Source organism: Tachypleus tridentatus, chromosome 13 (assembly GCF_004210375.1).
Source record: "Tachypleus tridentatus isolate NWPU-2018 chromosome 13, ASM421037v1, whole genome shotgun sequence".
Classification (NCBI taxonomy): Eukaryota; Metazoa; Arthropoda; class Merostomata; order Xiphosura; family Limulidae; genus Tachypleus; species Tachypleus tridentatus.
In genome coordinates this window covers 232,652,216-232,674,582 of record NC_134837.1, presented here as the reverse complement: position 1 = coordinate 232,674,582, position 22,367 = coordinate 232,652,216, and the positions used below count along the sequence as shown (strand labels likewise).

At 30.1% G+C, this 22,367-nt stretch overlaps 1 protein-coding gene across 3 annotated transcripts in view; it reads left to right on the top strand.

The window, feature by feature from the left end:
* LOC143239260 (midasin) overlaps positions 1 to 22,367 on the top strand; it is a 217,603-nt gene that overhangs the window by 61,314 nt on the left and 133,922 nt on the right. For all 3 annotated transcript variants that reach the window (XM_076480175.1, XM_076480174.1, XM_076480176.1), the window contains exons 26-36: positions 1,701 to 1,847; positions 2,489 to 2,633; positions 3,909 to 4,191; positions 5,074 to 5,209; positions 5,832 to 6,095; positions 6,555 to 6,739; positions 7,366 to 7,508; positions 8,941 to 9,147; positions 15,532 to 15,740; positions 17,220 to 17,342; positions 21,209 to 21,406. In XM_076480175.1, the coding sequence (XP_076336290.1) occupies positions 1,701 to 1,847; positions 2,489 to 2,633; positions 3,909 to 4,191; positions 5,074 to 5,209; positions 5,832 to 6,095; positions 6,555 to 6,739; positions 7,366 to 7,508; positions 8,941 to 9,147; positions 15,532 to 15,740; positions 17,220 to 17,342; positions 21,209 to 21,406 (2,040 nt within the window). The remainder of the gene's footprint in view (positions 1 to 1,700; positions 1,848 to 2,488; positions 2,634 to 3,908; positions 4,192 to 5,073; positions 5,210 to 5,831; positions 6,096 to 6,554; positions 6,740 to 7,365; positions 7,509 to 8,940; positions 9,148 to 15,531; positions 15,741 to 17,219; positions 17,343 to 21,208; positions 21,407 to 22,367) is intronic.

The window sequence follows — 22,367 nt, the reverse complement described above, 5'->3', positions numbered from 1 at the left end:
ATTTAATAACATTTTCTCCATGCTCACATATTTCACTTTTGTAACAAGTCTTTTGTGAGACATGCTACCAAATACCTTCTGGTTCAGGGGATGCATCAGTTTTTGTTTCCCAACTTTTACATCAATATTTTCTCCATACATTAAGTGCTTTGATTGAGGTATAATACTTGTATTTCCCTTTGTAAAAACTGAAGAGAACGTTTAAAAAAGTTTACCATCTCATAATTTTCTGAGATCACTCCATACTATTATTTTAAGATGCCCAATCTCCATTCTAACATTTTGTTTAGCCATCTTATACCTAAAGAATTCATTATTGTTTGATTTAACTCTCTTAGCCAGCCCTCTTTCATATACAGTTTTTATGCCTTTTAACTTCCTTTTTACCCAGCTCTCTTGATTTCTTAGTCTTTGAAGTCCTTATTATTTCCAGTAAATTTAAATTTCTTTAATTTATTATAATTATCCTTAATATGATCTTTTAAACCCTTACTAAAGCATACTGTCCTGTCCATTCTATTGCCCTTATTTTTCTGTTTGGAGTATATAAGTTCTGTATGCATATCATTTTTTTCCCTAAATGCTTCCTACATCTGATCAAGATTCTCTCTCAACTCTTTAGTTCATTCTACAGAAGCCAGATCATGTCTCTTTCCATCAAAATTAGCTTTCCTGAAAGTTTTAATCAGGGTACTATTCTTCCTCAGTTGTACATCTAGTAAAATCCCAAACCTTATAGTGCAATGGTTACTTGTACTTTAATGCTCACCAACCACAACTCTGTTTATTATATTCACGTCGAATACTAATGTTAAATGTATAAAAGTATTTTGAACAATTTCCAAAAATCCATCCTCCTAACAGTCACTCAGTTTTCCTAATCAGTATCCCTGAAATTTAATTCTCTCATAATAACATCTTTTTTCAGCTATAATTCTGATCTCATTATACAGTTTCACCTTGACTTTTGCATTCTGACCTGGTGGTCTGTAACAAGTCCCAATTACAAGAGTTTATCCGTTTATATCCACTAACACAAACCTAAACTGACTCAACTTCAGTGCTAATTTCTTGAATGTGTACTAACTCAACAGGATGCAATTCACTTCTCACATATAAAGATAAAGTTACTTTAGCCCCATTTTTCAGTACTCTATCTCTACTAAATAACCTGTAGCCCAGTGTTTCAAAACATTTCTCTTGTAAAAGTTGTTCAAATCGAACCAAGTATCAGTGATACCTATAATATCAAAATCCTCAGTAAAATTATCTAAAGATATTGCAAGAAAGTCAGGTTCTTTTTTTCTTATTAACAATTCAAGTCAGCATAAAGCAAAATCATCTGAAGATGTACATAGGAATAAATGAGCTTTTTTTTTTTTCCTTTTTGACTAAGTTTCTCATATTCATTAATCCAGTAACAACTAAGAAAAAGCACATTAGTTGCTGAACATTTCAACCTCAATAAGGCATTATTTGTTTTCATTTCCTCTCATTTTCATATCAAAATAACAGTTTAATTGTGAAAGGCTTACCAAGTTTTGTTTTACTTGATTACATCATTGTAAAATAACACAAAACTCTGAACTAATATATTTATAATAAGCTTCAGTATCATTTAAACTGTATAAGTTTTAGATTTTCTAATTCAGTACTGTGTTGCTGTGAATAACATGTTAACAAGTTTGTTTTAATCTTAGGTTCTTTCCCGAGCTTTCCGTGATCGTTTCATTGAGCTTCATTTCACTGAAATTCCCAAGTCAGAACTAGAGACTATCTTACATCAACGATGTTATCTCCCTATGTCATATTGCAAGAAACTTATTGCTGTAATGCATGATTTGCAGGTATTATCATTTGTATACACATTTATCTTTATAATACAATTGCTCAGTTCCTAAAAAAATTCAGGTTTCTTAAGGATACTACTCATTTGTCAGAAGATTAATGGAAAATTAAACATTTTCTGTTTAGTTTAAAATGATTAATTATACTACTAAGTTGTGGACATCTGAGGAATATTTAATAAAAAAATAAAGATTTTATCTTTTATTGTAGCTCATTTGTTAGTTTTTTCTCTTCAATCTCATGTTTTTAATCTCAGAATTATTATTATTAATTTTTAAAGATGCAAGACTGTCATTTCGTACTACTGATGGCTACCTATAGAAGTCTGTTAGAGATTTGTTGGGTTTTGCATCATTATTTAACAAAATAGTGTGAAATAGAAATAAACATTCTGATGGAATGGTTTGATTGAAGTCAAACAGTTATTGAAAGTAATCAGTTTATAAAAAAGAAGAAGAAATAAACCATTCACTTTGATAACCGTTGATATACAACTGATGATGCTGTTTACTACTTCTACTGACTTTCCAATTTTACTTATTTATAGCACATTCATTGTAAATAGTTATAGAGTACTAGATTTTATGAGATTAGAAAACTTCAAACCATTTAATTTTTGCCTTTTTTTTGTAATTCTAAGATGCGACGTAGAGAAAGTGGTGTTTTTGCTGGAAAACAGGGATATGGTACTCTAAGAGATCTGTTTAGGTGGGGAGAACGATATCGCCTTGCTCGTTCCCCAACTACTAAGTTTTATGACTGGGATCAACATATTGCTGATGAAGGTAAGTATGCTGTTTTTTTTTGTTTCCTCACTCTGAGAAACTATAAGAGAGCAATAGTGTTTAGTGTTAATGTATAGAAAAGTGTGTTCAGTGTTAGGACTTGTTTCTCATTTTTATCTGTGTGCTAATTGTACATTGTGAGATTTTATGGGCGTAAACTTCCCTTTATTCAGTTTTACAGTACTTTGTTTATAATAACTAATGTCCAGTAATATCTTTTCTAAAATACTAGTCTGTGTATACCAACAGAAATGCTACCCTATGAGTAGCTGTTTGTGCTAATTTGTAGTAACCATAGTATTAAACTGTAATGTTTTTGTATATTAAAAGTAGTACTGTTTATCGAAAAATATTTTTAAAAACTCCAGTTTCTCAGTACTTCATTTAAAAATTACATCAATAAAGATAAAATCAAACCCTCACATACAGTCTTAGTTTAAGTCATGTTCTTGTTGTGAGAAGAATGCTTTTATTTAAAATTGTGCTATATTATAAAGAAATGGTTGATGCACATACCAACTTTTATGAATCTGGAATACCCTAAGTGTGAAATTTGTTAGAATTTTTATTTATGGTGCTACTTAGTAGATGATGCAGGAATGTTAGTTGCGTATGTAGATACTGACATATACGCTATGTTCATTATAGTAAGACACTTTCATGGTGAATGTAATGGAAAAGGGTTTGCTTTGAAGTGTTCATGAAAATGTCATGTATTGTGAACAATCATTCAAAGTAGGAGAATAATAAGCAAATAACTTGCCATTTTTTGTTTGGGGGGGGGAAACCAGCTACTATTAAAAATGTTTAAACATTATTTATTGCTCTAAAAATTATTGTTCAAGCAACCTGCAAACTGCAAACTGCATTTAGTGTTTGAAGTAATCCTGAAAGTAGTATTCAATCTTTATTTTGTAAATTTTAAGGGGTTATTAAACTTTTTGTTTGGTGTGGTTGAAAGTATCACTCAGCATTTTGTAAGTTTAGAGATGGTAAGATGGCACAAAATTTATGATAAAAGTTTGAAACTAGTATTAAGCTTAAAATTTGTTAAGCAAGAATTACAGAGAAAGTAACAGTTTTATAAATTAAATGAAACAAAGCTATTTATTAAGTATTTAAAGGTGGTAGTAATTTTGAAAATGGTGCTAATTTTGTATTTTTTTAGTGTGAAAATGACTTCTGAAATTTTTTCAGCATATTTTAGTGATTTTTCTAGAAATGCAATTTTCAAGGCAGTCTTTGACATTTTTGTTCATTAAACATATTTACTAGGTTACATGCTGTTAGCTGGTCGAGTTCGTCGTCCCGAAGAGGCCAAGATCATTCAGGAGGTATTAGAAAAACATATCAAGCGAAAAGTAGACCCTGTAAAACTCTTCACTAAATGCCAAAACTCTTCTACCACAACAAAAAGTGTTCTAAATGATGTTACTGAATGTAAACTTCCTGAAGGTTTTCAACATTTGGTGTGGACTTATAACATACGAAGGTTAGCTGTGCTAGTTGGTCAGGCACTCCAGTTTGGTGAACCAGTACTTTTAGTGGGTGATACTGGGTAAGTCCAGCATTTTGTTCTGTATGTGTGTGGCATAGGCTGAGCATGTTGGTTTGTACTTTAAATGTGTATGTGGATTATTTCTTCTCTCATGCTACCAATAGTGGGTTTGTTTAGAATTTTGCTAATGTTTTTTTTTTTGCCAATATGACCTTAATCCACCTAGTGTGGGGTTGGCTGGCCCAATTTGAAATCATATTGGATGAGCGTGTTTGATAACAGTAATTTAAATTTTTGACCCTCAGATTGTGAGTTGAGCAAATAACATCAGATGCTGATAGGTCATGGTATACCCAGTGGTTTGTGTATTATATATTAGTAAAGGATTCTGCTGCAAAAAGATAAGTACTCCAAATGCTCGTCCAAATTATGTAAAAATTACTTATCTAAAAAGAAGCTGCCAGAGTCATTTAAGAGATGCAATGGCCCATAGAGCCCCGATCTCAACCCAGTTGAGCAGATCTGATGTTTGATAGATTAAAAACCTGAAAAATCAAAAGTTACTTTCAAAGATACTTTATGGGGACTGTATTAGAGACCTATGGAGCAAAATCCCAAAGGAAACTTTAAGTCTGTTGCAACAATGCCCGAAAGACTGTCTGGAGTTATTAAAGCAAAGTGGGAACACACAGAATATTAACTTTTTGCTGAACTCAAGCACTTCCACAGTTTCTATTGTACTAAATATGAAGATTAATTAAATGTTGATGTTTCATTTGTGATTTACTTCTCATTGTTTCTTTGAAAGTAGCCTGAAATCTAATTTTTGACTTGTTGTAACATTTTTGTACAGTACTGTACATATGTAGTTGAGTAGGAAGAAAGACATCATGGTCAATTGTAACATGCACTATGTTTATAGAGTGTATTTTTTTATTTCAGATGTGGTAAGACAACAATAGCCCAGTTATATGCAGAATTAAATAAGAAAAGACTCTTCACAGTCAATTGTCACATGCATTCTGAAGCTTCAGATTTTCTTGGTGGTTTACGTCCTGTTCGCCACTTTGAGGAGGAAGTAAGCACAGACTTTTACTATTCATGTAAAATGAGTTGATACTTTTTGACCTATTGTCACAGAGACTTAATAATTTATCATGTGTGTATAAGTTTAACCCTCAATTCACTGATTTCTTTAAATACCATTCATTAGTGTTAGAGTCCACATATTGCATTGTATTGAGCTATATTATATTATTGCCAGTTATGTCAATCAGTTTAAAAACTGAACAAACGTCTTTATGATTTCACTTTTGTTTTTAGTGTAAAATACGTAGGAGACCTCAACAGAAGGTAGTGGGATTAATTGCAATAGTAACAGTATTTTTCTTTACATTTTTGTGTGATTCATACGATCTTACAGTGAAAAAGTCTTGGAGCTGCAAGAAATTTGACTTAAAATGTGCTGTTTTTATTCAAGTTTTTTTTATGTTGTATTTTAACTAAGAAAAATAAGGTATGCATTTATAAAGTACAGTAAGTACCATGGAGTTAATGTGTTTTGTGTGTGTGTGTGTATGTAAAGACGGTTGGTATGGGTAGAGAAAATTCTATGTAGAGGAGTGAACAACATTTCAACCTTCTTCGGTTATTGTCATTCACTACAGATATTTCTTTTAATGTGTCTTTTGTTATTTCAGACAAGTAATAAGCTCTTTGAGTGGGTGGATGGACCATTAGTTTTGGCTATGAAAGAAGGTGGTGTCTTTTTGGCTGATGAAATCTCATTGGCTGAAGATTCTGTGCTTGAGAGGTTGAATAGCGTTCTGGAACAGGAACAAACAATATTGTTAGCAGAAAAGGGAGATACAGGCATGTCTGATGAAAGCTACATTGTCAAGGCTGAGAAAGGATTTTGGTTTATTGCCACAATGAACCCTGGAGGAGACTATGGAAAGAAAGAGGTTAGATTTAAATACTGAACTTTTATTATAATTTTTTATTAAAGCACAACTTTTTACAAGTTAATTACTGTCATTTTCTTTCAAGAGTATTAAAATAGATATGTGTAAAATATTGTCTAATTAGTCTATTACATTTTTTAAATGTAAAAGGTCATTTAAATATTTAAGTTTTAAAAAGTATTTTGCATAATTTCAAGAGCATGCATGTTTTAGAGTTAAAATTAGATATTTAGTATGCAGAATAATTATTGTATAAAATCTCATCTATTCATCGCAAATGTTTTCCATAACAAGATATTCTATAGAAAGACACTGAATACCATAAATGTGCCTTTGTGAAAGATTGCTATTTCTTTTATATAATAATTTATTTGAATAAGGAAAATTACACACAATTTTTATTTTTGTTAATAGATAATTTGAAAGTGTTAAAATTATATAATGTAATTTTGTTTTTAGCTTTCTCCTGCCCTTAGGAATCGTTTTACTGAAATCTGGTGTTCATCATCATTTACCTTAACAGATGTACAAGATATTGTAGAGCACAACATTAGTTCTGAAGTGAAACTGAATCTTGGAACATGGTGTGGTCAAGCCATTGGAGAATTTGTTCAATGGTTTACAAATAACAGCATTGGTAGAAGGTAGGCTAATGGTGCTTTAATAGTATTTGTACAAGTTGACTTCTGAACTTTAAGTTTTACTGTGGATACTTTTATTTTAGCTAGTATGAGTCTTTGAAATTAAAATTGTGTCAGGGGATTGACTGTGTACAGTGAGAACTTATTAACAAGTACAAATATGTGTTATATAGTTTCACAATAAAACTGTTTAATTTACATCTCATTGTTATTTAGTTGTCTGATACAGACTTCAAGGAAAAAGAAAATAAATAGCATTTCAATAACACTTTGTTTATTGAATGCTATTGCCCATACTAGAACTCATCAGAAGTACTAAATATCATGTTTCACCAGCTTATGCATTTAATATTTTGATGATTGTTGACTCATAAGTTACAATGTAATAACAATTCATTTTATGCTGTACTCAACTGGCCTGATGACCTTTGACTTAAAGATCTCATTGGTAGCAACATACAACAGAGTATAGTTTGAAATACTATACACTGTTTGTGTTAGAAAGCCATAATGTGCAAGTAAACAGTTTTGTGATATACATTATTGTGAGTGTTGTTGTGATATTATGTTACTATAAAGTACCATGCTCTGCCAACTGACATTATAAAAATAATTTTTCCTTGTTTTAGGTGTACTGTGAGTATCAGAGACATCCTATCATGGGTGGACTTCATTAACCAGTGTACTGAAGGAAGTAAGGATGGAAAGTTGACTGTGGGGTCCACTTATATTCATGGAGGTTGTCTGGTATTTCTAGATAGTTTGGGTTCAGGTGTGTAAAATACTTTGTGTCAACATTTCAGATATAGTGTTTATTTTTTGATGTCAGACTTGTGAACTTACGTATGTTGTTTTATTTAGTTTTTATATTACCACCAATCAAAGTGAGAGGAAATGATCTTTTACAAATATGTTATTTAGTTTTTGGGCAGTATACTTGTATTATATTCATGATTTATAGCTAATGGTGCATGATTATATTTTTCCTGTTTGTATTACAGCAGTAAATTATTTCTTCTTATGTCATATTTAAAGTTTCTTCAAGTTCATGTTGTATCAATAGAGATAGATTTACTATTTGTATTGCCTCAGTAAATTATTTTTATTCATGTTGCATCTTTGGATTCTTCCTACTCATCTTGTACCAAGAGGTTTTTCATGATTATGTTATACTAATAAATTATTAATGCTGCATCAACATTTTTTTAATTGTTGTTGGATGGATGAGTTCCTCCAATTAATATTTCCTGTTTTTGGTTTATCAAACATTATTTTTATTTGTGTTGTATCAGATTTTTTCTTCTCTTATATCACTAGCCACTTCCTGTTCATGTAACATTAATATAATCATTTTATTGATGCTGTATCAGTAGATTGTTCAATCAGTTTTCATCAATAGATGTTTTTTTCTTTTCATGTTTTGTCAATATGTTCTTCATAGGCACCATTAAATTATGTTAAAATCCTTATTCAAGAAATTGTCTAAGTACTACAAGATAAACAGAATCTCAGTCAAATAACTGAACACATTGTTATTTGGTCCATGAATTTTTTTTTTCTTGTATTGATTGGTTAAATTGCTTTTATCTGTCACGTGTAGATCTTTTGAGGTTTTAATGTTATAAATAGTGATAGGTGACAGAATTATTATATGTTTGAGCTTTTATAGTAGAGAAACCATTAGATTGAAAAAATTTGTGTTTTATTTTCATTAAAAACTTACCTTGGTAAAGTAGATGTAAGGTAGTTATTACTGTATAGTTTCACTCTTATGTATTTAAAATTAAATTTTTGAGAAGATTTTTATAAAATTGTGTAAAATTTCAATTTTTAAATTAGTGTTTGATGGGCTGAAGTAATTTACATAAATATATTTGTATTGTCAAATAGCCTCCTTTTTTGTTTTGCTTCTGTTTAATAAGGCTCTATATTTTCTATTTTTGTACTTAAAAGTGTTGAGTGCAGTTTTATAGAATAATTGATTTTTAAGTTTTATGTCTGCACAATATTTTTCATGTTATTCATGGAGTTCCCTGTTGGAGGGGGATCATTGAGGTTACTTCTGGAACATTAAACTCAGTTTGTATTTGTCCATTAACTGCATAATTTTTATAAAGGCATTTCTAATATTTTAAAATAAATTATTAAATTTAATATCTGGATGCATAAAGTGTTTAAGCCATGAGTTTTGTGTGTTTAACTAGGGGTGACAAGTATTGGAACCAGTAGAGAAATAAATAAAGTCAGAAATGAGAGTTTACATTTTCTACATTGGCAAGTTAAGAAGTATACTGGACAGTATAATGATCTTGAAAGCTGTGGACTGTTTTTCACTTCAGACAAGGAATCAAGTTTGAAGGTTTATTCCACACTAGATACATTTGGCATAAAACCATTTTACATTTCAACAGGTTAGTTCATTGTGAAGTTTTACATGTTATTTTATGATATCTTCATTTGAGTGTAACAAAAATAATGCTGTTTTTACAATAGATTAGTTTACAGTTTGTTGCTTGCTTTTTGTAAAGTTAATTAAGATACAATACAGTTTATGAACAATTTTTCTTTCTAGCTATAAAGTAAACAAATAACAAATCACTGATTTCTACAGGTCAATTTTGAACAGTAGTTTTGAGATTCACTTTGAAAGATTTTACTTGAGACACTTATTGGGCTATTGTATTATAAAAACTTTGGAAAATTATCAAGTTTGTGGTTGAAAGAGTTGTGAGTTTTTAGGAACTAAACTACACAGGGCTTTGACTGTAATAAGCAAACAGCTTAATCTTAATGTCATGGTAATAAATACTTTGTAAAATGTATATGGTTATTCCCATGATACAGAACTTGTCTGATAGGGTCTGCAAAACATTTTTCGTGGCACATATAATCTATCATACATATCCTTTATAATAGTGTAGGCTATGACACATATCATACAACAATTTTTTTTATGTATACTATTATATATATATGATATAGAACTTTTCTAAAAGTGCTTTAACTGCAATTCCTGTCATATGTGATTTTTATAATATGGCATAATGTGTGATATCTCTGTTATGACATAAAGTGTGTATTATAAGTTGATTCACCAAATAGGAAGTGTTTGTTTCTGTTTTGTTTCCTTTGAATTTCATGCAAAGTTGCATGATAGCTATCTGCATTTACTGTCCCTGTATGAGTCAAGCACCCTTAACATTTGTCTATGCCAGGTCCAGTTAGGAGGTGTTCAGATTTTATAATATCTACTCTTATTTTCTAATTCACTTTTTTTTTTGTGGTTTCTACTAATCCTTTTTTCAAAATTTAAATTTCATTTCAAACTGTCTTTTCTCTGCTTTTCTCTTTTCCTTTCAGTTCCTACTTGTAAGCTATCCACTTGTTTTTATTTCTTAAAATTCTCTTGCTTTTTATTTAATTGTGTTTAATTACTTGTAACATTTCTTCTGACATTTTTCATATTCTCATATTATCTTCTTTTTTTTTTTTACAACTTGCAAATTTTTCAACTACTTTTTTCCCTTTAAGAAGTGAAAAAGATAAACCTTTTGGTGATGCTTTCCTGAACCTTCCTCAACTTTACTTTCTTTTATTAAATTTTTTCTTTCTAAAACATTTACACTAAAACTTCAAAACTCTCTTCAGAAATTTCAATTTCAGAAAATATTTCTTAACTTTCATGACTGTAATTTCATTGCTGTCTCAAAAATATGGATTCATCAATTAGGAAGTATTTGTTTCTGTTTTGTTTCTTTTGAATTTCATGCAAAGCTACAAGAGGGATATCTGCATTTGCTTTCCCTAATTCAGCAGTGTAAGACTAGAGAGAAGGCAGCTAATCATCACCACTCACTGCTTCTCTTTTGCAAATTAATGGTGCAATTGACCGTCACACGTTGAGACATGTTTTCATATTTTACTATCTTTGATAACAGTAATGTTTTATTTAAAACATATCACTAATACAATTGAAAATAATTAAGAGCATAGTAAACCAGTTTATTTACATTGTTTGAATATCATAAACAAGAATGATATTTAGTAAATGATGGTTTGAGTTATTAGAATATTTTACCAATACCTACTACTTATTCTCAGTAAATCTGAGATTATCTGGTTGTTTCTCATCTGATAAATTTTCTTTAGCTTTCATATATAAGTTAACTTGAAAACAAACACTATAAATAAAAAGAATATATAAAAAACAAAATAATTATCAAACTTATTGTTTTTTTCTAAGCCTTCAAAACTTCTCATTGAATACTTACGATAAATACTAAAGGAACTCTGACTAGCAAAAATGTCATAAAACTACTCTAACATAGTATATTTAATTCTTACTCTACCTAGTCATATTTAAACTTGCTTTATAGCTCTTTCCAAAACTAATTTCATCAGGACACTATGTCTGATGAGATGCATATTAAAAGTCACATTGAAGATTCTACTATTGAGAAATTCATAAAGAAGAAATAAATGGAGCTCAGTGTTGATTTATTACAGGAGACAGAACAAGAGAGAGAATCTCTAATTTAAGAACAATATGGCAGAAAAATATTTAAATAGTGAGAAAAATGTATGTGTGTTTCAATGATTATAAAAAAATCTGTTGTAAGGGTCAACCATGAAAACCATTGAAAGAATGCTTGAAAAGCCTGGGTATAAATTACAAAGATCTGCAGCTGATACTAGATCTGTATTTGAACCAAAAAGCATTCATAAGGACCAAAGAGGGATTATCATCAGAAATACAAATAATAATAAAAAAAATATACCAGGAATGTGTATTCTTCCAATGTCTATTTAATTTGTACACAGAAAATGTCTTTTGTAGCACTAGAGTAATAAAGGTATTAAGATTGGTGGCATGGTGATAAACAATTTAAGATGTGCTGAAGACACTGTACTGATGGCTGAAACAGAATAGACTTGCAAGACATTTTGAATGATGCAAATAATGTAGGAAATATTTATGGAATTAAAATGAATGTTAGGAATACAAATGGTATGCTGGTAAGTAGACATGATAATAAGCCAGAAAAAAGTAGATGAAAGAGACATACAACAAATAGAGAACTTCACATACTTGGGTCAGACCATAACAGGTGATGGAAAATGTGAAACTGAAATAGTGAAGGGAATTGAGGTTGGCAAGAGGTGTCTTTAAACAGTGGGAATGTTGTAGATGGCAGCATGAACTGATAATAGATGCCATTTAAGGGTTAAGAATATGAAAACAAGTTTGACATAAAAAAACATTAGTGTAAAAACAAGAAAGAGAATCATAAAGTGCTATATATGTTATATGGCTGTGAAATATGGACCTTGACATGATCATTGATTAACAAAATGGAAGCATTTGAAATGAGGGTGTACAGAAAGATGATGAAAATATCCTGGACAGATAGGGTAACAAATGAAAAAGTTTTCAATATAGTGAATGTTAAAAGATATGTTGTACCAACTATAAGGAGGAGGAAAGTATTTTTGACCATATTATAAGGTGGGACAACATCCAACAGTCCTACTGGAGGATCAGATAGAAAAGAAAAGACATATGGAAAGATCAAGAACAGAGTGGAAAGCAAAAGTTAAAGAGTAGACTGAGATAGCAAAATATGAAGACCTGATGAGAAAATCATAGAACAGACAAGTGAAGGATTATGACAGTCAACTCTTCTGAGTAAGATGGCACATCATGGTAATGGTGATGATTTCATATCTGTTGCAGTGATACTATAAAGGGTAGCAACCAAAGCATATGGAAACTAAGCAGAAAAAGTCATGATAAAATGCATGAAAATCAAGAAATAGATAATATACTCTGGAGAGGAGATGATATCTTAGAACATGTAAAGCTATCATATGAGATGGGCAGTAAAACTAAAAACTATGAACAAGGCTTCTTGGAGCTTTGCAGATATAAAAAAAAGTATACATTACTTTTGTATTACTTTATTAACTGTAGAATAATAAGTTTTTAAAAATTACAAGATATTGATTATAATATATTTTTGAGTTAAACGTTTTTGTAATGGAGTTCAAATTATCATTTTCAACTGAATTGTAAAATCTCATGTATGAGTGTTCTCTCAACACCTTAAAAGTACTTAGTATGAATAGGATTAGATAAAAATGTATACATTTAAATATTTTGTCAACATTAAATAAAATTTTATGGAATTTTATTTAGTTATAGCAGTGTGTACATTGTTACTCCCATACATATTGAAGCATGACATTTTATCAATATATGAAACTGACTAAACAATTGTGGCTTGAAAAATTCATTTAGTGGAAGTGATGGAAAAAAATATGAAAAACTGAAGGCAGACCTGAGTAGAAGACAAAATTGATATTTTAAAGGTGTTAAGGGAAATGCAGAACACACTTGTGAAGAATCACAAGAAATTGTGAAAAAATTAATTAGAAAATATTTATGCACCTTTGGGAATTGTTAATATACTTTGAGTAAGAATGTAAAGAGGCTAAGATTTATAACAGTGAAATTAAAACAAGGATGAGAAACAAAACACATTTGAAATATATAAAATTTTATATCAGAAAGGAATAAAGAAGCTGTTTCAAGTGGCTAAAAAGGAGAAAGAGCTTGTGATATGATAAGATAATAATTGAAGACCAAAATTTGGTAGGACAATGAAAAATTGGAAGTAAAAAACTGGGATAAAGGATGTAAGATTGATGTTTGAAAAATAAGAAAAAAAATGTAAAAGAAGAAAATGGGCAGAAGAGAAGAACAATAAGTTAAGAAAAAGAAGAAAGAAGGAAAATTATAAAAGAGAAAAGTGATGTAATACAAAAAGAGAGAAAAGAAGGAAAGTAATAAAAAGTCAGAAAGCAAGGGAAAGGTGCTGGAATATTAGTGTTAACTGTGGCAGGATTATTTTTAAAAAATAAGTATTTATAAAAATATGAAAACAAAGTGAGAAACCAAAATAACAGAATTTTGAAAGTATTATAAAGAAGAAACTTAATTACCTTGTACTTCTTTGTGCTATCTACAAGGAACTTAATGTTAGGTACAAATTAAAAGTTAAATGGATGAAAGAGAGAAAATAATGAGCAAATAAAGATTTTAATAACAGGAATTTAAGATTGTGTGTGTGTTTATAGTTAAATTGAAGGGAGGAAAGGAAATGTGAATTCCAGTTAATAACAAAAAACTGGAAGTATTTTGCAGTGTATAGTAACTAGGAGGTGAAACGGGTACTAGTGAACAAAAAATGTATTAAAGAAAATGCAAAACAAATTTCCAACACAAGGGTTGTAAAAGGAGAAGTTCAAGCTTATGATGGGGAAGGGGAAGAAGACATGGGATATGTATGGAAAGGATATAGAAAATTATAAGATTGAGAACTGAAACAGCAAAATGAAATGGAATTTTGTGGTTTAATGATTGGGAGGAAGAAAGATGAACATATACAGGAACTTTAGGTGTTTTGGTGATACTGTACAACTATAAAAGTGAGTAAGAATTATTGAATGCATTATTATAGAAAGAGGATGGAATGGGATCACATGGAAGTTCAAATTCAGAATATATAAAACCTGGAATTAGATAGTAATGAAAAAATTATGGGAAGAAATGGTGAAGGCAAAAAAAGACCAGAGGAAGTTTTGGTGAATGTTAATATGGTGTTCCTATTTTTCATTTGTGGTAGAGAAACTAGGAACAGAGTGTTGGAGATGTAAAAGAGGTGATTGTTATTGAGAATGTGAAGACCTCTTTCAAAAATAAAGATGGCAACTGAAAAAATATTAGAAGGATGGTAGAACAAAAACAAAGGAAAGATCTAATAAAAGAAAGAGTTGCAGGAGTTATTCAGAAATACAAAAGATAGGCAGAAAATATCAGAAAAAGTATAAAACAGTAAAACACTAAGATGTTTTGAAAAATGTGAAATATATGTTTGAGGAAGGAGGATGAAGAGTGGATAAGTAGTGAATGTACAAGAATTGAAAGAATATTTTAGTTAGAGAGCAAAGTAGAATTATAAGAAATTATATGAGAGAGAGAACAGATGAGAAATTGGATAATTGGTGGGCAGAAAAGAAATTTGAAAACTGGTATGAAAGTTTGAAAGTAGTAGTTTGAGACAAGATTTTGAATTGAAAAAATCTCATGGAAATGTAACAAAAGAAGTGTGAGAATCAAAGTATTAACATCTATGAACAAGATTGATGATGCCACAAGGCACATAAAGAAATAGAAAGAAGCAAAAATTTGTATGTTTACAAATAGGGAAATGAAGTATTTTAGTGCTAAATGTAATATAGAAAATAATGGCTGGAAATGATGACAGAAAGGGTTGATGAATAATCAGAAGGAGAAATAAATAATAAATGAAAGCTAACCAGGACTTCAGAATTACATCATCAGTGATATAAAACAAATTACAAAAAAGGAAGAGGAAAGTTGAAAAAATTTAAAAATTTGGAAAGATCATGACTTTAGCCTCCACCCTTGCAAATCAGGTTAATATTGCTTAATATAACTCCTGACACAAAAGACTTCTATAATGTTGCATGCCTATTTTACAGAATTTTTTAATCGAGAATATTATGATCCACATCTATGGGGCATTTTTTAATAGTGAAAAATATGATGCCCTGATACAGGATGTTTTACTACTTTATAATTCATAGAAGATGTTCTGATAGCATATGATATATATTGTGCCTTTCTAATAGTTCATATCAAGGTACCTGTCATATAGTACTTATCTCTTAAACATTTTAATAGGTATGTTTTGGCTTTTGTGTTATCACAGGTTCCAGTCAAGTTAAAAGTTTCCCACAGAACTATACATTACATTCACATACACCTCAGCTTAATGCACAGAGAATTCTTCGTGGAATGCAGCTTTCTAAGCCTATTCTCTTAGAAGGAATTCCTGGAGTTGGTAAAACAAGTCTAGTTGCATCTCTTGCTAAAGCTTCAGGACATCAACTAGTTCGTATCAACTTGTCAGAGCAGACGGTAAGTTATACTTGATATAGTTACAACATTAATAAATAACAGTAAAAGATACATATTTTCCCTTTACTGTAGTAATAACAGTACGAATGAAATAAGCTTCTGTTGATGAAAAATGAAAGAAATAAGTTCCATTCCATGTAGAAATAACAGTAATTCCTTTGAGTGTAGAATTATAAGTACTAAGTAAATTTCTTTCAATGTGTTAATAAGAGAAAGAGAGAAAGAAGGTATTATTAATGTAGTAGTAGGTGGGAAATAAATTTATAAAAGGTTAGTAAGAAATAAGAATTCCCCACTACTTGTTCCCTTTGATATAGTAATAACAGCAAAAGAAATAGATTATTCTGATATTTTACTAACAGTAGTATAGAAATAATTTCCAACACTTCAGTAATGGGATGTGTAGTTTTCTTAATCCTAGTAATGACAGTAGTATAGAAATAATTTCCAACACTTCAGTAATGGGATGTGTAGTTTTCTTAATCCTAGTAATGACAGTAGGATAGAAATAATTTCCAACACTTCAGTAATGGGATGTGTAGTTTTCTTAATCCTAGTAATGACAGTAGGATAGAAATAATTTCCAACACTTCAGTAATGGGACGTGTAGTTTTCTTAATCCTAGTAATGACAGTAGGATAGAAATAATTTCCAACACTTCAGTAATGGGACGTGTAGTTTTCTTAATCCTAGTAATGACAGTAGGATAGAAATAATTTCCAACACTTCAGTAATGGGATGTGTAGTTTTCTTAATCCTAGTAATGACAGTAGGATAGAAATAATTTCCAACACTTCAGTAATGGGATGTGTAGTTTTCTTAATCCTAGTAATGACAGTAGGATAGAAATAATTTCCAACACTAAGTAATGAGATAGAATCAATTTTCTTCAATGTAGTAATAACAGTGGGAGAGAAATAAGACAGGTGGTATGGGTATTAACCTGAAGATGGCCTAAGAAGGTCAAAACATTGTTTTCTACTTTATTTTAATAAACGTTTTAATATCCATACCAGTCGTCTTCAGATACATTTTTACTTTAAGTGAGTTTCTCATCATCATGAAGTTCCACCACTACAGTAATGAGATGTAATAAATTTCCTTCAACATTAAATTTTTATGAAATTGATGTTTTCAATATGGTAATGGTAGGAGGTAAATGTTCTATTCTGCAATGTTATAAGAGTGGGAAAGAAAAACATTTCAGTGTAATAACAGTGGAATAAAAATACTCCCCTAAGCATTGTAACAGTAACAAGTCTCAGTTTTTTGTAGTTTGTCACTTCTTTTTTCTACCATTGCACCACTTTAGTTGATGATCTTTAGAGGTTCGGTAGTTAAATGTAGCTTTCTTAATTAAATCAAGTAAGAGGTCCAAAAATTAAGCTCCTCATTTAGGATGCTAGAACCAAAACCATCTCATCAGTTTGTTTTAATGGGTAAAAATATTTTATTTCTGTGGAATATATTATTTTGTAGGATGTCTCGGACCTTTTTGGAGCTGACCTTCCAGTAGAAGATGGGAAAGGAGGACAGTTTCAGTGGAGAGATGGTCCTCTTCTACAAGCACTTAAAGCTGGACAGTGGATTTTACTGGATGAGGTCAGTGAATATTTGGATAAAACAATGATTATATTAGTATATTATAGCTTGTGATTGGCAATGTGAACTGATTTTGCAGTGAAAATACAAGATATAGCATACTTGCAAATATACATTAAAATGTGGATGGAGACATAACACTGAAATATTGCTGGAAATGTGCACTGCAAGAACATTCATGAAAATTAAAAGCAAGTATAAAATTGTCTCAAAGAGAGAACAGTCTCTCAACTTACACTTTGGTTGCAGTCCATTACAAGAATCATCAGTTTAAATTTTTACCTTAAACAGTATTTAAAGAAAATAATGATTTTATTGGATTATTGGAAAGCACAACTAGGCTTTTATACATTTGCAACCTTTATTGTGGCAAATAAGTTCCAGCATTCAGAAAAAAATAACTGTTTTTGTTAGCTTTAGTAAGTTGGAAATTTTATGACAAAAAGTATGATTAATGGAAATTGTTTAATAACATAGATTTCAATCATCCACAGTTTTCTAATTATATGAACTAGCATATTAACCTTTTCAGCATGGGGTCAGTGCATGGTCATCATTTTGTGTTTGTTATAGTTTTTGGGTTATTACTTTTAAATTTGTTAGTGCATGTTCACATAGTTTGGAAGATTATCAGTAAACATTGCAATGCTTTCAAGTGAAAAATACCAAATTTTCTTTTGAGTCTAAAGGTTTGTCAAGCAATGTTTTTCACGTTCTTTCTTTATTTTTGCATGTTGCCTATCCAACATGTGAGTAATTTCTATTTTAAGATTAAAAATACTTTAATGCATCAGAAAATTTTCAAATTTTACCCGAGAATTCCTTATATCTAGAAGGCTTTATCAAACGTTTATTAAGAAAACTTTCTATTTTACATTATTTTTACAAAAGAATCTGATTCAGTCGATTTGACCAATTTTGTAACCACCATATAGAATTTGGAAATGAGTACCAATTTTGCATTATTTGGTTTTAGAATGACTCTGGATTATAAATTGAAAAGATAAATGTGTGGACTAAATAGTTTAAGTCTCATAATATCATACATTTATTATATTGAACATTCAGCTGGTTAACAATACAGAAGTTACAATAACATGGCACATATGCACTCATGGTATTGTGTCCAATAGTATAAAACTGGTCTTTTGTCTTTATAAAGTAACCTGTCTTGTCTGTGTTTGGGTGCACTAGTATTTTGTAAAATACAGTCATTTTTCAATTATTATACATTATGCTATTAATATTTACAAACAAGTACTTGAAGTTATTATTCTTAAAACATAGAACAATGAATAAAGAAATAAATCAAACAATTATCTCTTCTAGTTACAACCTTTGCATGCAGTTGCTGTTTGTTGTACTTTGCTGAGTCTTAAGAAATTTTGCATATGGAGGATGTGAAATGAAATAATTTGTTTAGGTTTTTATGTATATACACATTTGAATAACCAAAAATTGTAAAATAACTAATTGATGTCATAGAGTTTCATTATAATTTATCAAGTTTAATAACTAAGCTCTGTTTTATCTAAAGGAATAAGAAATTTCGAATAGGCTAAAGACTCAACTTATCAACATAGAGGTTTGTCTCAAGGAAAGAGAGAATGCCACTTTATTTGAACGTGGCTAAGAAAATCACTAAGTGTACATTGAGATTCCAATTGGTTATTTACATGTCATATATAGAAGTAAGTGTATATAAAGGACCATTTACAAAAATAGAAAAGTGTTTGATTCACTAATTATAGTGATATTTCAGCAAATAGAAAAGATAAAAGGTTTTTTCTATCTTAGCTTGTAAATATCACTAATTTGAGTTCCTAATTTGACACCACAAACATCTAATTTGAAGCAGTGTTTCTTTAATGTTTATTTTCAAATTAAGAAATTATATAATGTATAATATGAAAATTTGAATTATACGCTCATAGTTTGATACCAGACAGTAATTCAATAAAATTTTGAATGTGAGTCAACACGTGCACTGATGGTCTTTGACTTGTGAATCAACGAGGTAGGGTTAAGCAGCAAATATATATACAGATCACATATTTGCAGCTATGTTGTGTTTGTTGACGTGCTTTATCTGTGCAAGTGGGGAATATTAAAAGTAGAAACTAATTTGGGGTCACAAAAGATCAAAATTAGGATAAGCCATTCCAGCTAGACTATTTACTAATTAATACAATTAATTACCCATGAACATTGATTACATTTATTTGTGTCATATTAAATAATTAGTTGATCAAAATTGTGATTAAGTTGATTAATGTAAGAAAAATATCAATTAATAGAGGTTAGTGTTTTTTATTATTCCAATAGAACAAAATTATGACAAATATCTTCTATCTTATACTATAGAATATTATAAAAAACATACTCCTCTGTTGACAAAGTATAAATACTGTCATTATGCTAATAGACCTTCCTGCTATTTTTGTATAAATTTAACTGGTTTTTTTTCCTCCAAGACACTGAACTTGAAACTTTTTTTTTGTGGTTTATTGATGGGTGAGTGTGTGTTTTTTTATAGCAAAGCCACATGGGGCTATCTGTCGAGCCCACCAAGGGAAATCAAACCCCTGCGTTTAGCGTTGTAAATCTGGAGACATACCGCTGTACTAGTGGGGGCTGTTTATTGATGGAAACTGTAATGGTAGTTTCTAAAAAAGTAAAATTTTTAAAAATGCTATCCAGTGGTTTAATATAATTTAAAATATGTAATGATGTACATACTACTTGTAAGTGTAATGAAACTTGAATCATTATGATAAACAGTATATCTCTTATTTGATGCAATTGGTAAATAATGGGCTTGCTTGTTCAGAGAAATAGCTTAATATGCAGATGTTAATAGACCTCTCATATACATGTTTTCTCTTGTTATGACAAGGGAGTGTTTTGTTGCTCATTTCAGAATTTTTACACAACCAAATATTTTCTTTGCAAGTATGCAGTTATTTGTCTACTTTGTGTAATATATCAACTTTCCACTTTTAAAACAAATTAAAAAATACACACTGTATTATGTACAAGATAGAATACCCAGAAATAATGTGTTATTCATGCAAAACTTAAAAATTGGGCTTTATTTTCAGCATAATATTATTTGCTAAAAGTATTGAATTGTTTATACAGTTCAAAAAAGCAATTTTATTTTGTACATGAAACAAAAAAATAACAAACGTTTTGCAATTTCTACTAATATTTAAAGGACATTACAGAACATCATGTGTCATGTTTCAGTGTGCATTTCCATTGATGCTTCACTGTGAATTTTGAACAATGTTTCAGTGTATGTTTTCAACCATGTTTTGCTGTGCATTTCTAATATGCCTGGAAATGTATGCCAAAATATGATTGTTAATATAGACTGCAACATGGCCCTTAGAGAAGAAGGATAATGCAATATTTATTGTTCCATTTTTTGTAATATGAGGCTTTCAAATTTTTTATTGGTGTTTTATTGATACATTACAAAAGATTTTTTAAAATTGTTAAGAGATTACAAATGTTGAAACTTTTCAGACCTTTTAATTGGTAATAAAACATTAAAAGCCTAGCATTGTGTAAAGTCAGTTGTCATACAATGTAGTTGAAACTTATAGAAGTTGTGAGTTTGCATCTTTGAAAATGAGAATAGATTAGAATTTTTTTAGGAATGATGCAGAATTTATATCTTGCATTAGACACCATCAGTAATTGGTATAGTTTTATTGATACTTCATGATGCATTTACTGGTGAAACAATGGCTGTTAATGAATTATGTATTTGTGAAATGTACGTTTGTCTTGTTTTTCCTCAATTCTGTGATTGATGTGGCTCTGATAAAGCTATTAAATGTACTACATTCTTATTAAAGCTGAATCTGGCTTCTCAGTCAGTGTTAGAAGGATTGAATGGATGCTTAGATCATCGTGGTGAGATCTGCATACCTGAACTTGGGAAAACCTTTTATGTGGAGCATGAAACAACTAGAATATTTGGCTGTCAGAACCCACACAGGCAAGGAGGAGCTAGAAAGGGTTTGCCTCGATCTTTTCTAAACAGATTCACACAGGTAAACACCTATTGTACTGATTTTGTCTTTAAATCCATAACATTATGTCTTGTGATATTATTAAAGATAAGACATTAAGTGAACTTAAAAGGTATTATCTAATATTTTGGATAATTTTTACACCTTTAGGAGCTATCATCAGTCTTGTTGTACGTATTAACATACTTCTGGAAATCATCAACACCAGAGCTAGGAAATTTAATCAATTACCTATTAGCAGTTACTGCATCAGTAAGCTGTATAAACTATTCAGTTACTCAAAGCTATGATTGAATAATTTGTCATGAAAATAATCAACTAATTTAAAAATTAGAGTTTCTGATTATTACTATTTTTTTATTACTCTAATGATCTAAGTTTAAAAAACAAACAGTCTTTTTGTTTTAGATTTCTGTGTTCCATCCAATGGACATATCAAAATTCCATTATAGCTTTCCATGTTGTTTTTTTTTTAAGTTTAAATTAGGCCAGCATAGCCTGGCAATATGGGGGAGGTGGATGATTCTTATTTGAAGATCTTGTATTTGATTGCCACTGCCACCAGATTTCCTCGTCCTGTCCTTCCTGTGCTAAAGCTGTGTAGGCTATCTTCGACTAATTTTGAACTGCTGACTAGAGGGAAGGCAAATGACTGCAGTAAATACTGCAAACCCTTTGGCTACTTTTTTTTTAGGAATTAATAACTGTATTATTTAAAGCTGTACATAGCAGGTGCAGACATTATTGTGTCAAGTGGTTTAATCATTTCTAATGAAACAACTTTGAAATCAGCTATAAAGAAAGTTTAAACATGATTGGATAAAGCAAGAATTAGAGTATTGCATCATGGTTCAAGTATAAATATATAAATTTAACTTTCTATAAATATCTAGTTCCTTTGTGAATTGTAAAAGCGCTTGTGTGTTATATCTGTTTGAAAACCACAGAAGCTTCATTTAATAACAAAATATTAGATAATTTA